This window comes from Formica exsecta, unplaced genomic scaffold (assembly GCF_003651465.1).
Source record: "Formica exsecta isolate Colony F162 unplaced genomic scaffold, ASM365146v1 scaffold218, whole genome shotgun sequence".
In the NCBI taxonomy this organism is placed as follows: domain Eukaryota; kingdom Metazoa; phylum Arthropoda; class Insecta; order Hymenoptera; family Formicidae; genus Formica; species Formica exsecta.
Genome location: NW_021849477.1, coordinates 886,622 through 898,763, shown reverse-complemented (window position 1 = coordinate 898,763; position 12,142 = coordinate 886,622). Strand labels below are relative to the sequence as shown.

The window sequence follows — 12,142 nt, the reverse complement described above, 5'->3', positions numbered from 1 at the left end:
TCGCCCGCGGCGATTCGAAACAACACGGGTACACGCGTTCGAGGAGGAATCGCGTGCACGAGCGCATTGTAAACTGCTGCGGCCGCTTTGTTAGAGAAGCCATAACAAAAATGCAACACCGCGTCAAAGAATAGTTTGGCGTATACACATATATACGAGTTGAGCAAGCGCGTGACAATTTTGGCGAACGCCAAACGAGAACAAACGCGGAAGCGTAATCGATATCGCGCGCGCTCCCATTTTACATCTGCCATCCGAGTTTGACATTTGTTTACCACCGGCTTGCCGAGAATAACCCGCGATTCCGAATCGCGTAACGGAATTACGCGAGTCGTCCGAAGTTCGTATAATGATCGCTTCGTTCTGTTCGTCGATGACGACGGAGACTCGCGCTCGACGGCTCGACGCCGTCGTGGCAGCGGGGTCATCTCTGACCTCGTTTCCTACCGGTACTCGATTATCTAATTATGATAAATGTGAGGTTTTTGAAGACGCAATTTTATAGTTAACCGCGATACAAATCCAGATTCTGACTACTATGCTTTACTCGCCGTTAACACTAATTTTCTGTTTTTTTCCAGCAAATGATTGTAATTATCTAGACGTAGACTTTCTTGCCGAGTTCTTTCTAATTTGGTAAATCAGGTGCTGTTAATTAACAGCGAATACTTGGGACTGCGAGTCAAGATGTTTTCGTGAAAAACGAACTGCAAATGTGAATAGCAGCATTGTAAATAGACAGCTTCTTATTTTAAACGCGACAACTTTATGTCATGTAATGATTAATGTTTCTGAGATAAACATCACTCTGTGTTAAGTTCATTAGATGAAACAATTTTTATTTAATATGACGTGAAGAACGTGCATCATTATATCAATCTTCTACTGTTGAAAATATTCAACTCAATATTGCGTAATATTTAATAGCAGGAATAATAGATTTATGCTCCATACACAAAAAAGATATATTACTTGATAATGCAATATTACTTAACAAATTTAACTCTCCTATCTTTATTTCTTCTATTATTAAACATATTCAACTCATTATCGCGCGATATTTAATAGCAAAAATAATATATTTATGCTCCATATACAAGAAAATATATCACTTAATAATGCAATATTATTTAATAAATTTAACTCTTTCATTTTCTTTCGATCCGCATGGAATCGAGCATTATTTGCGATGCATCTGAACAATAAATTCTACGAATCCTCGCCACGTTTGTCCGACGTTTTTCAATTTCGAGAGTCATTGTACAGCGGTCTTTAAAGTGGAGTGTGTAATGTCGTTTCCGGCGCGAGAACGACAGGAGAGAACGGCGCGAAACGGGCTCGAGAGTACAGAGTCAGTTTGCAATATGCACCCCTAAAGGATGACAGGAAAAGAGAGAAAGAAAGAGCGAGAGAGAACGCGCGGCCAGGCAAGGAAACTGAAGAGGAAATTAACGACTCCATCTCTTTTCTTTTTCAACGTCAATTTTATTGCGACTTCCCGGCTCTTCACAGGCAGATCCGTCTCCACTCCGGATAGCGAATGTCGGCTCTTTTGATTGCCGGAGACCTGACGAAGAGCTACCCCGAAGACTGAGATACGACGAGATACGAGACGATAAAGACAAAGTAAGCGTAATCGATAGCTACGCCCTTTTCTCTCTTGCACGCATACTTATCCTTTGCCTCTTGTTCTCTCTCTCTCTCTCTTTCTCTCTCTTTCTCTTTTATTTCTGCATCATCTCTCTTTCCTCACTTTCCCACGCTGTCACATGCATATTCTTAGCTACTCATCCTCTACCATTCCTTCTCCCGATTCACCGAGTTTTCACGCAAACTCGAGGCCCCACGATTTCTCGTCTTCGATTCTCGCACTTTAACGCGACGTTCGTATCCAGTTTCGCGACGATACCTATTATACGCGACACCCGCACGACGACATCGTCGATAATGACAATGACGGCTGTGCCTTTCTTTTTATGCCACCCTTTTCACCAACCATTTCCTTTCCCCCGCATAACCTTTGTTTATTTGTTGCCGTTCGACCGAACTTTCACGTCTTTCTTTTTCTATCGTTCGTACTTTCGAAACGTCCAAAGCAGCAAGGTAAAAGGATATTATATCGAACGCTTCCTAATTTACGACAGTATGTACACTGTCCGACAATGATTTGTTCACCTCACAAGGAAACGGAACAAATCATTGTTCAGCAATGTACCAAAGTACAATATTCCCAATGTTCGAATTAAAATATTTAAAAAACTGAGAATACACGAAAATACACGATGAAAAATAAAGGATCTTAAAATTAATTCGTCTAAATAATTAAGAAATATTAAAAATTGTATGATATGTTATCTTTAATTGCGTATAGAAAATAAAAAACAAGTTTTTTAAATTAATACATGAATCGAAATCCTATTATACGGAAAAAATAAAAAAAAAACTTTTAATGGGAAAATGTAAATATCGTTATATGTGTTTGAATATAGATCACTTGTTCATTATATGATAAACTTTCCTTCTCTTTCCCCTCATCTCGGGTGCTACCAACTGAACGGTCGATAAATAATGTCATATGCGCGTTACACGCAAGTCTTGTGGAATAATTTCGCAGTTTAAAACGAGCGTCAGCTTGAATAGAAAAGAAAAGGAAATGACTGCATGAAAGATTATGGTTAAAGAGAGATGCAGTTTAAAGAAATATGAAAGAGAAGGACACAAGCACAGGAATAATATCGCAAAAATATCGACCGACTTGCGCAAGTTATCAAGATAATATCGCGCGAAATATCCTAGCAGGTTTAACCCTGTAACAGGCGGATTGTATATAAACAATGTGTGACTTGAGGTTGGTAAAGCTTCTTCGGTGTTTTTTTTATGCAAAGTTAAAAAGATTAACCTCGCTAACATTTCTCTCGTATTCATCTGTATAACAACTTTCCAGGAAAAGTTAAAAGCTTAATAGACGTCGTTGCATTTTTATGAGCTTTTACATTATCGAAAAAGGATGATGGTAAAATATTTATAAAATGATCAAACGAGAGAGAAAAAAAGCAAAAGCACTAAACGGAAAGTCTTTTACTTCATTTGAACTTTTATACACTCCATTCGTCAAGTCGTCCACCGTGTGATTTATCAATTATTCATACCATTCGTTATTCATGAAGAAAAGTCTGTTACTAATAATCATCACTTAATTCTACTTGGCATTCAGTCGCCTTTATCACTTACAAAAAGATCACCGCTGGAAAAGTCCAGGACTCCGTTAACAGCTCCGTTGTTGATATCCGCATCAAAAAATTAATCGTAGATATTTTTGGAACGTCGAAGATTTTCTGAGAGAAAGCCAGCGTGCTTCCTGAAATGTCAAAAAGACCAAGCCAAATTTTAGAGTTTCTTTAATTTCTTTCACGATTTAAACAAAAATATATTATATATATTTTTCTTTTATTTTTTCAATAAATGCTTCACTTCCAAAAGATAAAACTTTACTTGTAAAAGAAAAATTCGCATCACAGAAATAACAATGAGATAAATACTTAATTAACTCTTTTTAATTGCATCTATGTATTTTTTCTTTTTCCATAGCTTAAACATTTTATTTCATAATCGATGCAAGAACGCAAGGCGGTAATTAAAACAAGCAAGAATATTGCATGATAAAAGCCATTCTACAATCTCATCAGAGAGTGCGAATTCCGCTTTTACAATCCCTCCATTCGCATGCGGGGTTAATATAGGGAAATATGTATACGATCGCTGATTGTTCCGGTAAAGTTAGCAAGGAATGCGACTACCCCTATGCGAATAGAAGATACATAACGTGACTATGTGTATGTTAGAGAAAGAGAGAGAGCACAACAAGTTCGATTGGGATCGGCGAGGTGGAAAAACGGCGCGGCAAGTAGTCGGCGCGTTCAGAATTCCGCAGGAATTCCCGGAGTCTCTTCCCCAATGGGTAATAACGAGGATTCGGCCTCGTTTATCACCACTTGTAGCTCCATCCCTGACCTGACCAGCCGCGCACCCACGAGCGGGATTCACCCCGGCTCATCCCCTTCCCCCTTATCCGCCATTCCCTCCCACGCTCGTGCGCGCGAGAGGGATGGATCCGAGGCACCCGGCGTCTGTCTCGCTCTCAAACCACCCCGTCGCGACACGTGTACCCACACCTCACCCTCCACAACCCCTTATTTTCAGCCGGTTCCGACCGACGCCCGCCGCCTACCCCGGAAACGCTCTCGGCTCGGTTATAGCGAGCCGAGGGACAGGACTAGATATAGTGAGGAAGGTTACCGTGTGCGGAGCGTGTGTATGTGTATGTGTGTACTCGTCCACGTGTATGACCCCTACACCGACAAAGATCTTCGCCGCACACGGTGAGTGCTTGTCGCTTGCACGAACGGAGAGCTTGACCGATATCATTGGCCTTTAAGGGCACAGGGTCGATGACGAGCTCAGAATTTTGAGGGCCCTAAGCGATGCGATATTTAAGGTTTTTATATAACATATTCAAACCTTTTGAAAAATAGACTATATAAATTAAAAATATATTATATAAATTAATGTAAAATAATTGAAGATTTTTTTTCAGAGAAGAAAATGTCATGCCATTTAGAAAATACCTGACAACTTTTTAAAGGTTATTAAAGATTTATACGGAAAATATTGAAATCTCTTATCTATTTGTTAATTAAATTGTTGGCATCATTAACGCGAAATCAATCTTCGAAGATCCTAGTTTCGCAAGATTCTAGTTTTCAGAATCTATGGATTTAATCTGTTACTTTGATAGAAACTGTTATTTAGCCGCGATATGGATAGATATAATATTCGTATCGCCATACGCTCGCAACATCCGGAGTTGGAAGTTTCTTGTCGGATAGCTATTTGCTGGAAAGGAGGACGGGAAGGCCAGGGATTGCGCAAAACCGTTCGTCGGCAGGATCTCGCGACCGGTCGCAGCTCCTCTCTCGCTCCTTCGTCACGAAAGAATCTCGAGACTGTTCACCAAAAACGAATCCCGTATATGTAAAGACCGAGCGATTCCGCCGTTAAAACGCGCATATAAAATGAGATGACCTTCCACGGACTCGCGCTTTGCCGCATAAATTTCAGGCCTTCTTCGACACTCGCTCTTATCGAAATATCGAGATAATATCCAAATATAGTAAATATGACACGGCGAAAAGATGTGAATTAACATCAACCGCACGGATCTTCCTCTTTTTTTTTTAATTATTAAATATATTTCGCGCGCCCACAAATGTTTTTGTACGAGAATTAAAGATGAAAGCGTGTTTATCAAAAACATCCTCGCACGGCCAGCTCGTTGATTTGTTCTCTTCTCTCCCGACTTTCGATTCTTGTCCGAGCTTGCCGAGGTTTAAATGCGTTTTAAAGTTTCACGGCGAAGGTGTGTAAACGACCGGTAATGTCTCAAACGAATCTAGACATCGCCTTTTATCTCCCGGCCCTCTCGTTGCTCCGCTCGCTCGTTCGTCGCGGCCGTTCGTTATTCCGTGAATAAATAATCGTGCGGGCGCGCGCGCGCGAAAGGCTGATGAAAATTTCAATCGATGGCTTTTCACCCGTCCATTACTCCAAAATTATTCATCGATCTCTCGCTAACTCGGCGCCACTCTCCCTCGATCTTTTTTCATCGTCGCGATACCCTCGACGGTGACGACAATGATGGTTCCGAGAGAAGAAATCCCTCTCGACCATTTAGACGTTACAAAAAAACCGTACGGTTCTTCTCTCTTCTCTCTCTCTCTCTCTCTCTCTCTCTCTCTCTTTTCTATCTTTCTCTTTCTCTTCTTCCTCAATAGGTGATAAAAACGCCAGTTAAAACGCAATTCAGCTCTCTGAATATTTGAAAAGACCTTAAATTCTCTCTCATCGATTTATCTCGACGCGCATATTTTTCTTCTTGGAATTTTATAAAGTAACTTTTGGAAAGATTAAATAATTAAAATTAAATATATATATGCTTGTTATTAATAATAAATAATTTCCCTTTAATTTACTCTTGTGTATCAAGAAACTACGAATTTACCAGGCGTTTATTCGAGAAAGCGTGCGAGAGAAAGCCCGGTGAAAGCAAGAGAAGGATAGAAAGGACGAGGGAAGAGAGTCAACTGCGAACTCTCATCGTGTCACGTAGCACCTAATCTAGGTCAACGGAATTGAATTTAGAACCCAGTGCCAGGCTACCGTAGTTATATACCGCTCTGTAGGTTCAGCACCGCTTCTTCGCATAGGCAAAGCGTTTCCGGGTTCACAGCGAAAAAGACGCAACGCACACACACAGACTCTCTTGGATTCTGTTAAGTCGCGGCTGGACCAGAATGTAAAAGAGAAAAAAAAGAGTTTTGTGTTTTAAATTAACTGTACAATTCTTAATGTAGAAAACGGCGACGAGTTTTTGACCCATACATATTCGTAAATGTCTATTGACTCTCAGGATATTTTGGACATTAATATTATGGTTATTTATATATCTTGTAATATTTTTTCTATTAGTATTATAAAAATAATCTTTTATATGATAGTTGTTAGAAACAAATCAAACGAAACTAGATGAAATATTCATAAAATTGAAGATATTGCTCAAAGATAATTTCTTTTGTGTGATGTAATCACACACATACACATTACTCATTAAAAATTTTTTCTTTGAAGATAAACAAAAAATCACATTTCTCTAAACAATTAAAATTTTTATCTGTTCTATATCTTATACATTTATATATCGCGCGTATCTTCTCTACACATAATTATCTGAAATATAAATTTTGAAAACCTCCTAGGCGCGTAGAATCGAACCATGTGTATGCAGCAGAAAGAGAGTAGAACAAGACTAATGCCGCTAATGCCTCGTCGATGTAGTGGTAAGTAACGGGATCTAATAGCCGATACGCCCTTTCATCCTCGCAACGAGTGAGCGAACGAACGAGCGAGCGCGAGAATCAGCTGTCGCCTCTCGACGGAGAGCTAGTATCTTATTCGTCTCGCTTCCGTTCGTTTCCTTATGAGAACCCGACATACACATACAAAGCATTATTACGATCTCTCTCTCTCTCTCTCTCTCTCTCTCTCTCTCTCTCTCTTCTCTTCTCCACGCTCTTCGTAGATACAAATACAGATAGAAATCTCACATACGCGCAAGCAGATCGTATACAATGTGCGCGCGCTTCCTCGTTCCTCGCGCGACGGTATAACATACGGCCCCGAGGCCTTCCTTCGCCGCGCATTTACAGAGCAGAGAATTCCGGGAGCGGAACGCGCCGCGCCGCGCCGCGTCGCTCTCCACGTCGGCGGCCCGGGCAAGCAGGGAAATAATAGCCGAGTGATAGAGTCGAGCGCGGGGAATTTTTATGGTTAAATCGATGTTGCACACGCGGCGCGGGTCGCGGCTCGCGAGCGGGATGGAGAACGGTCGCGGTAGACGGAGCGAGCGAAGGAGATATTAAAGAGAGAGAGAGAGAGAAAGAGAGGAGAGGGTCTCTATTGTCGAAGAAAGAGACAGAGAGAGTGAGACGATGAGATAGCGAGGAGCGAAGGGCGCTAGAAATCTGGGGCGGGGATAGATCCGGGCTTTGCGCTCTCTCTATGTACGCGACCTTGAATGCCTGCCAGCCTAGACCTTGCCTCCGCTCTTTCGCTCGTTCGCTCGGCTCGTCTAGTCCAGAAAGGCCGTGTGATTGTTGTTCCAAGTAACACAGCGGCGACGACTCGAAACGGGCCCTCTCGCTCGCTCGCGATGACATCGTCTCTCTCTTTTCTCTCTCTCTCTCACTCTCTCGCGCGTGCCGATTACGTAAAAAGATCGTGACGCTTAAGGACATCGTGAACAAAACTGCGTTTTCTGTTAATATCGTGAACGGATTGCGACACGAAGATAATATATATGTCCGATCGCGTTACTTTACAATGAACGAATCTAATTCGAATCTAACGGCTCTCGAGCGATTCGCATAGCGGGATGAAAAATTTAAACGATTTGACGACAATCGCTCTAATCTCTCCCGTGTTAATCTACATCTTTATCTTAATATAAGATACCTTCAAAGATAGGTCCTGTCCGAGGGAAATTGAATCGCTAATGGTAGCCGTTGGTCGACAATTTAATTTAAAAGTTTCTTCTGAAGCGGGAGGACGCCTCGGGAAAGACGAAGTGAGACGAAGGCGACTGAAGTTGGCGCGCAACGGACCGATCGATCAATGACGACGAAATACATAGACGGACGGCGGGAATCGAGCATTCGACCGTCGCGATATTATTAATGACGCGTGAATTCGTACGCGTCATGAAGGCTTTTAAAGGATGCGGAATCTTCCCGTCTCGATCGCGCATCTTTTCTCCGACAGTAATTCCGATCGACACGCGGCAAAAACGCAACGTTGCGTGGCGGGAACGGACCGATATCGCGGGAAAAAGTAGAGAGGAAGGCGGGAAAGCATTCGCGAGTCTGCTGCTCGCTGGAGCGATCGCTCGCTGGGTGGGAATCATAACGGACCCTCGGGCCGGCGACCGACCGGGCCGCGCCTAGACCAGACGGATATAGCCGACGTAGCGTATCTCTATCTATCTATCTACGTGTCTCTACCCACTTACCTTTTTGCATTTTTGGCCAAGTAGCGCAATGCTCGCCGCCAATCGAATCGCCAGTGGCATCTGTACTCGGACGATCCAGGACGATCGCGAAATCGAGCCGCGCGATTATTTCCCGACGCTGGTCGCGCAAACTACATAGATCGCTCGACAGGTAGCAGCAGCAGTCGCTTAGATCGTTGATCGAATCGACGCCTTAGGGCCCATTCACACAGATTTGCATAGACGCATAATGAACATGCACAGGAAAGTCAAACAGTCATTCGGCACTCGATTGATTAATTTCCTTACGCATTATGCACTTATGCAAATTCGTCTGAATAGGCCCTCAGAACCGTCTTATGCGCGCGCCGCTTGAAAATCGACCTCGAACTTTTGTCAAGCGATTGCAGCGGTGATTAAAATCAGTATATGATAAACTCGTTTTCTATGTGTTATAGAGATTATTATAATCCCGAATAAATATATACACATTCCGACGTTTAATATCACAATTATAGATTATAAAATATAGAACAATATAGGCACTAAAAAATTCTCTAGAATGCTCAATTTTTATTGGTCGATTTGTACTTAAATTTACATTATTATTCGTCTCGTATCTATATCACAAGCGTTTATCAAGAAAGAATTGAGATATATTTTTAACATGTAAATTTCTAATCTTCAAAAGGATTAACTGTGATATTTTTGAACATACTTTTATCTGTGATATATATTTACTACTTATTTTATTAATTTCGGATATGGAATTATTTCACATTAAAGTATCAATAAATGATGGTCAAATAGAAATATAAAAAAAAATTACTAATTTTAATGCATTAATGCTATACGAATTTTGATTAATTATAAAAATCTGAATTACGGACGAGTTATTTTATTTTTTCAAATCATAAAGTTTTGTATATCTATTCTATCCGAAAATACAAATTTAAGAACACTCAACGTGATTAACCAATTTAATCATTTTGTTAGTACTAGTTACATTATTTTATGTTTTATGGTTTAGACAAATTCACAGTATTGAAAGCGTCGGAATTTATGATCGGAATGAAATTCTGATTTCGAAGATTATAGTAATTCAGGTTTAAACTATTAATCGAGGTCTATCCAGTATCAAACACGTTAAAATTGGTAAATTTCTTTCTATTTCTATCAATAAAATGCTCGATGTGATTAATCAATTTACTCACTATGTTAGCACTACTTACATTATTTTATGTTTTATGGTCTAGACAAGTTCACGATATTGAAAGCGTCGGAGTTATGGCCGGAAGGAATTTCGAGGATCATCCGTAATCCAGATCTAAACTATTATAATCGAGGTCCATCCAGCATCAAACACGTTAAAATTGGTAAATTTCTTTCTATTTCTATCGATTGATTGATATATTAAAGTATTACTTCATTTCATATTAATAAAATCATTAACAATAAGTGGTAAAATATATCAGAGACAAGGCATATATAACAGAAATAAATATAAATATCTTGCAATTAATTTTTTTATTTCAAAAGTTAATAATATTCACAGATTAAAAATATATTTCGATTCTCTCGAATAAATAAATTCTGATAAAATATAAATGCGCGAAAAATGGAATAACGTGAATATTGAACGTGAAGTTGTTACACGAAATTAGCGCTAAAGAAATTCGAAATTGGCAGCCATATTGAATATTTATATATTCGCGATATAAAAGTAGTCCGTATAATAGGTAGACGCATAATCGTATCGTTCGATTGCTTTGATATCCGACCGATATAAACAAAGTTTTTATAAACAGTTTTATAAACAGAGTTTTTATAAACAGTTCTGGTCGGCGCTCGAATTCGATTCCGCATATTGATACGATACGGTCGTATCAGTCAAATGAACAAAGAGCAAGAGATAACGCGTAAAGTTGCGCGCAAGCAAGTGCTCATGGGTAGCGCGACTGTTGGAGCGAATAGAGCGGCGATAGTACTCGGTTCAAACGTGTCGCGTCTTGTGGCTCGAACGTGCGTCTTCGAGTGCGTTTCGTCGAGTTAATTGGAAAAGAATCTTCGTCGGGATAATTCGCGAGTTCGCAGTTCCGTTTTCGCATAAAATGTATCCGCACGTCGCGGAGGTATCGCGTGCAAAAACGTCGACGAGCACGTCGTCGACCTGCTACAGCATTCCCAGCACGAGATTGAAGAATGTGATCTGTGTCCACTGTAAACACAAGTTCTACGTGCAAGGTAATTTCAGAGGCAACTTTTCGCGAGTAACACGATATCGTGCGACGACGCTACATATATACATATATATCGATTCGTACGCCGGCGTCAATTAAAATATATACCGGCTTTGCGTTGTAAAGTTCGCGAGATTGTTCGTATGATTGCGTTATCGTTGATATGCGTATATCGCGATGTCCGTAAACGTAAACAATGCTAACGGCGAAAGTAGACGGTTGTTTTTTTGATCGACAACGCGAATAAAAACGACGAGACCACAAGGAGGTTAGAATTACTTGCGAGCATGACTTCTAAGATGTTGTTTGTAGCGAGAAATGTTTGTAAATGAAGAAATACTTGTGTACCTTTTGTACTTATTCAAAGGTTCAATGAAAAATACAGAATATTTGAAGTTGATTAGAGAAACATTTTATGTTTTATATAATATTTATGCTTTTTATTAAGATTTATTTTACTTACATTTTCATACTTATTTTAAATAGAAAAAATTTTATTACAATTATTATATCTTTTAATAATAAGGATAATAAAATGCATAATATTAAAAACGACAGATATTTTATATATAATTATATTTTATATATCATATAATACAACTTTAATAAAAGTTAAGACGCATATCTTTTCTATAGTCTTGTTGTTTTCTTATTATTATATATTAATGGAAAATGTATAACTTATGCAACTTATATTCTTACATTTAGAAATAGATTATAATAAATAATTCATATAGGACAAAATAGAAAGAGCTTTGTCAAAATTGTTACAGATTTGTCAAAACTGAACAGGCCCATACAAAAAAGAAACTATATACCTTTGTTATTGGATTGTGGACATCCAATATGTAATAAATGTGTCGAGAAAATGGGAAATTGCTCTTTGTGTGATAAAAGCATTGCTACTGTAGGTGCTAGCAGTCGGAAATCCCTACTTCCATTGAATTTGTATGCATTAGGGCTGATTATTTCATCATATAATCATCCGTTAGAAAATGACGATGAAGATTTTCTATTTTGTCATACACTATCTACACAGTTACGTCAGATATCAAAGCAAGGTTAGAAAGTTAGCGCATTATTATATGAAATGGATTAATTTTTGCAAATAAAAAAAAGAGATTTAATTTATTCTTTTTGCTTATAGGATGTTGCCATGAATGTGGAAATCAAGCTAATGTAAACTGTCCGCAATGTGTGGCTCTCTATTGTCATGGCTGTTACTCAAAAGTAAATTAATATACTTTATATAAAAAAGAAACGTTTATAATTAATTAAATGTATCACATATTTTGATTTTGTT

The 12,142-nt window shown here is 39.3% G+C and overlaps 2 protein-coding genes across 5 annotated transcripts in view; one reads left to right on the top strand and one right to left on the bottom strand.

The window, feature by feature from the left end:
* Positions 1-8,690, bottom strand: part of LOC115235373 (protein tramtrack, beta isoform-like) — a 72,594-nt gene extending 63,904 nt beyond the window's left edge. Inside the window, exons 1-2 of one of the 2 annotated variants that reach the window (XM_029807121.1) lie at positions 8,621-8,690; positions 3,232-3,358 (exon numbers count right to left, since the gene is read on the bottom strand). The gene's annotated coding sequence lies outside the window, so the exon portion shown is untranslated. Of the gene's footprint in view, positions 1-3,231; positions 3,359-8,067; positions 8,087-8,620 lie in introns of those variants that run through there. The other variant, XM_029807122.1, reaches the window with a different exon arrangement.
* A 1,866-nt stretch (positions 8,691-10,556) lies between these two features.
* Positions 10,557-12,142, top strand: part of LOC115235369 (RING finger protein 17-like) — a 147,449-nt gene continuing 145,863 nt past the window's right edge. The window contains exons 1-3 of one of the 3 annotated variants that reach the window (XM_029807112.1): positions 10,557-10,843; positions 11,613-11,900; positions 11,987-12,069. In XM_029807112.1, coding sequence (XP_029662972.1) covers positions 10,711-10,843; positions 11,613-11,900; positions 11,987-12,069 — 504 coding nt within the window. In that variant the 5' untranslated portion in view covers positions 10,557-10,710. The other 2 variants (XM_029807114.1, XM_029807113.1) reach the window with 2 other exon arrangements.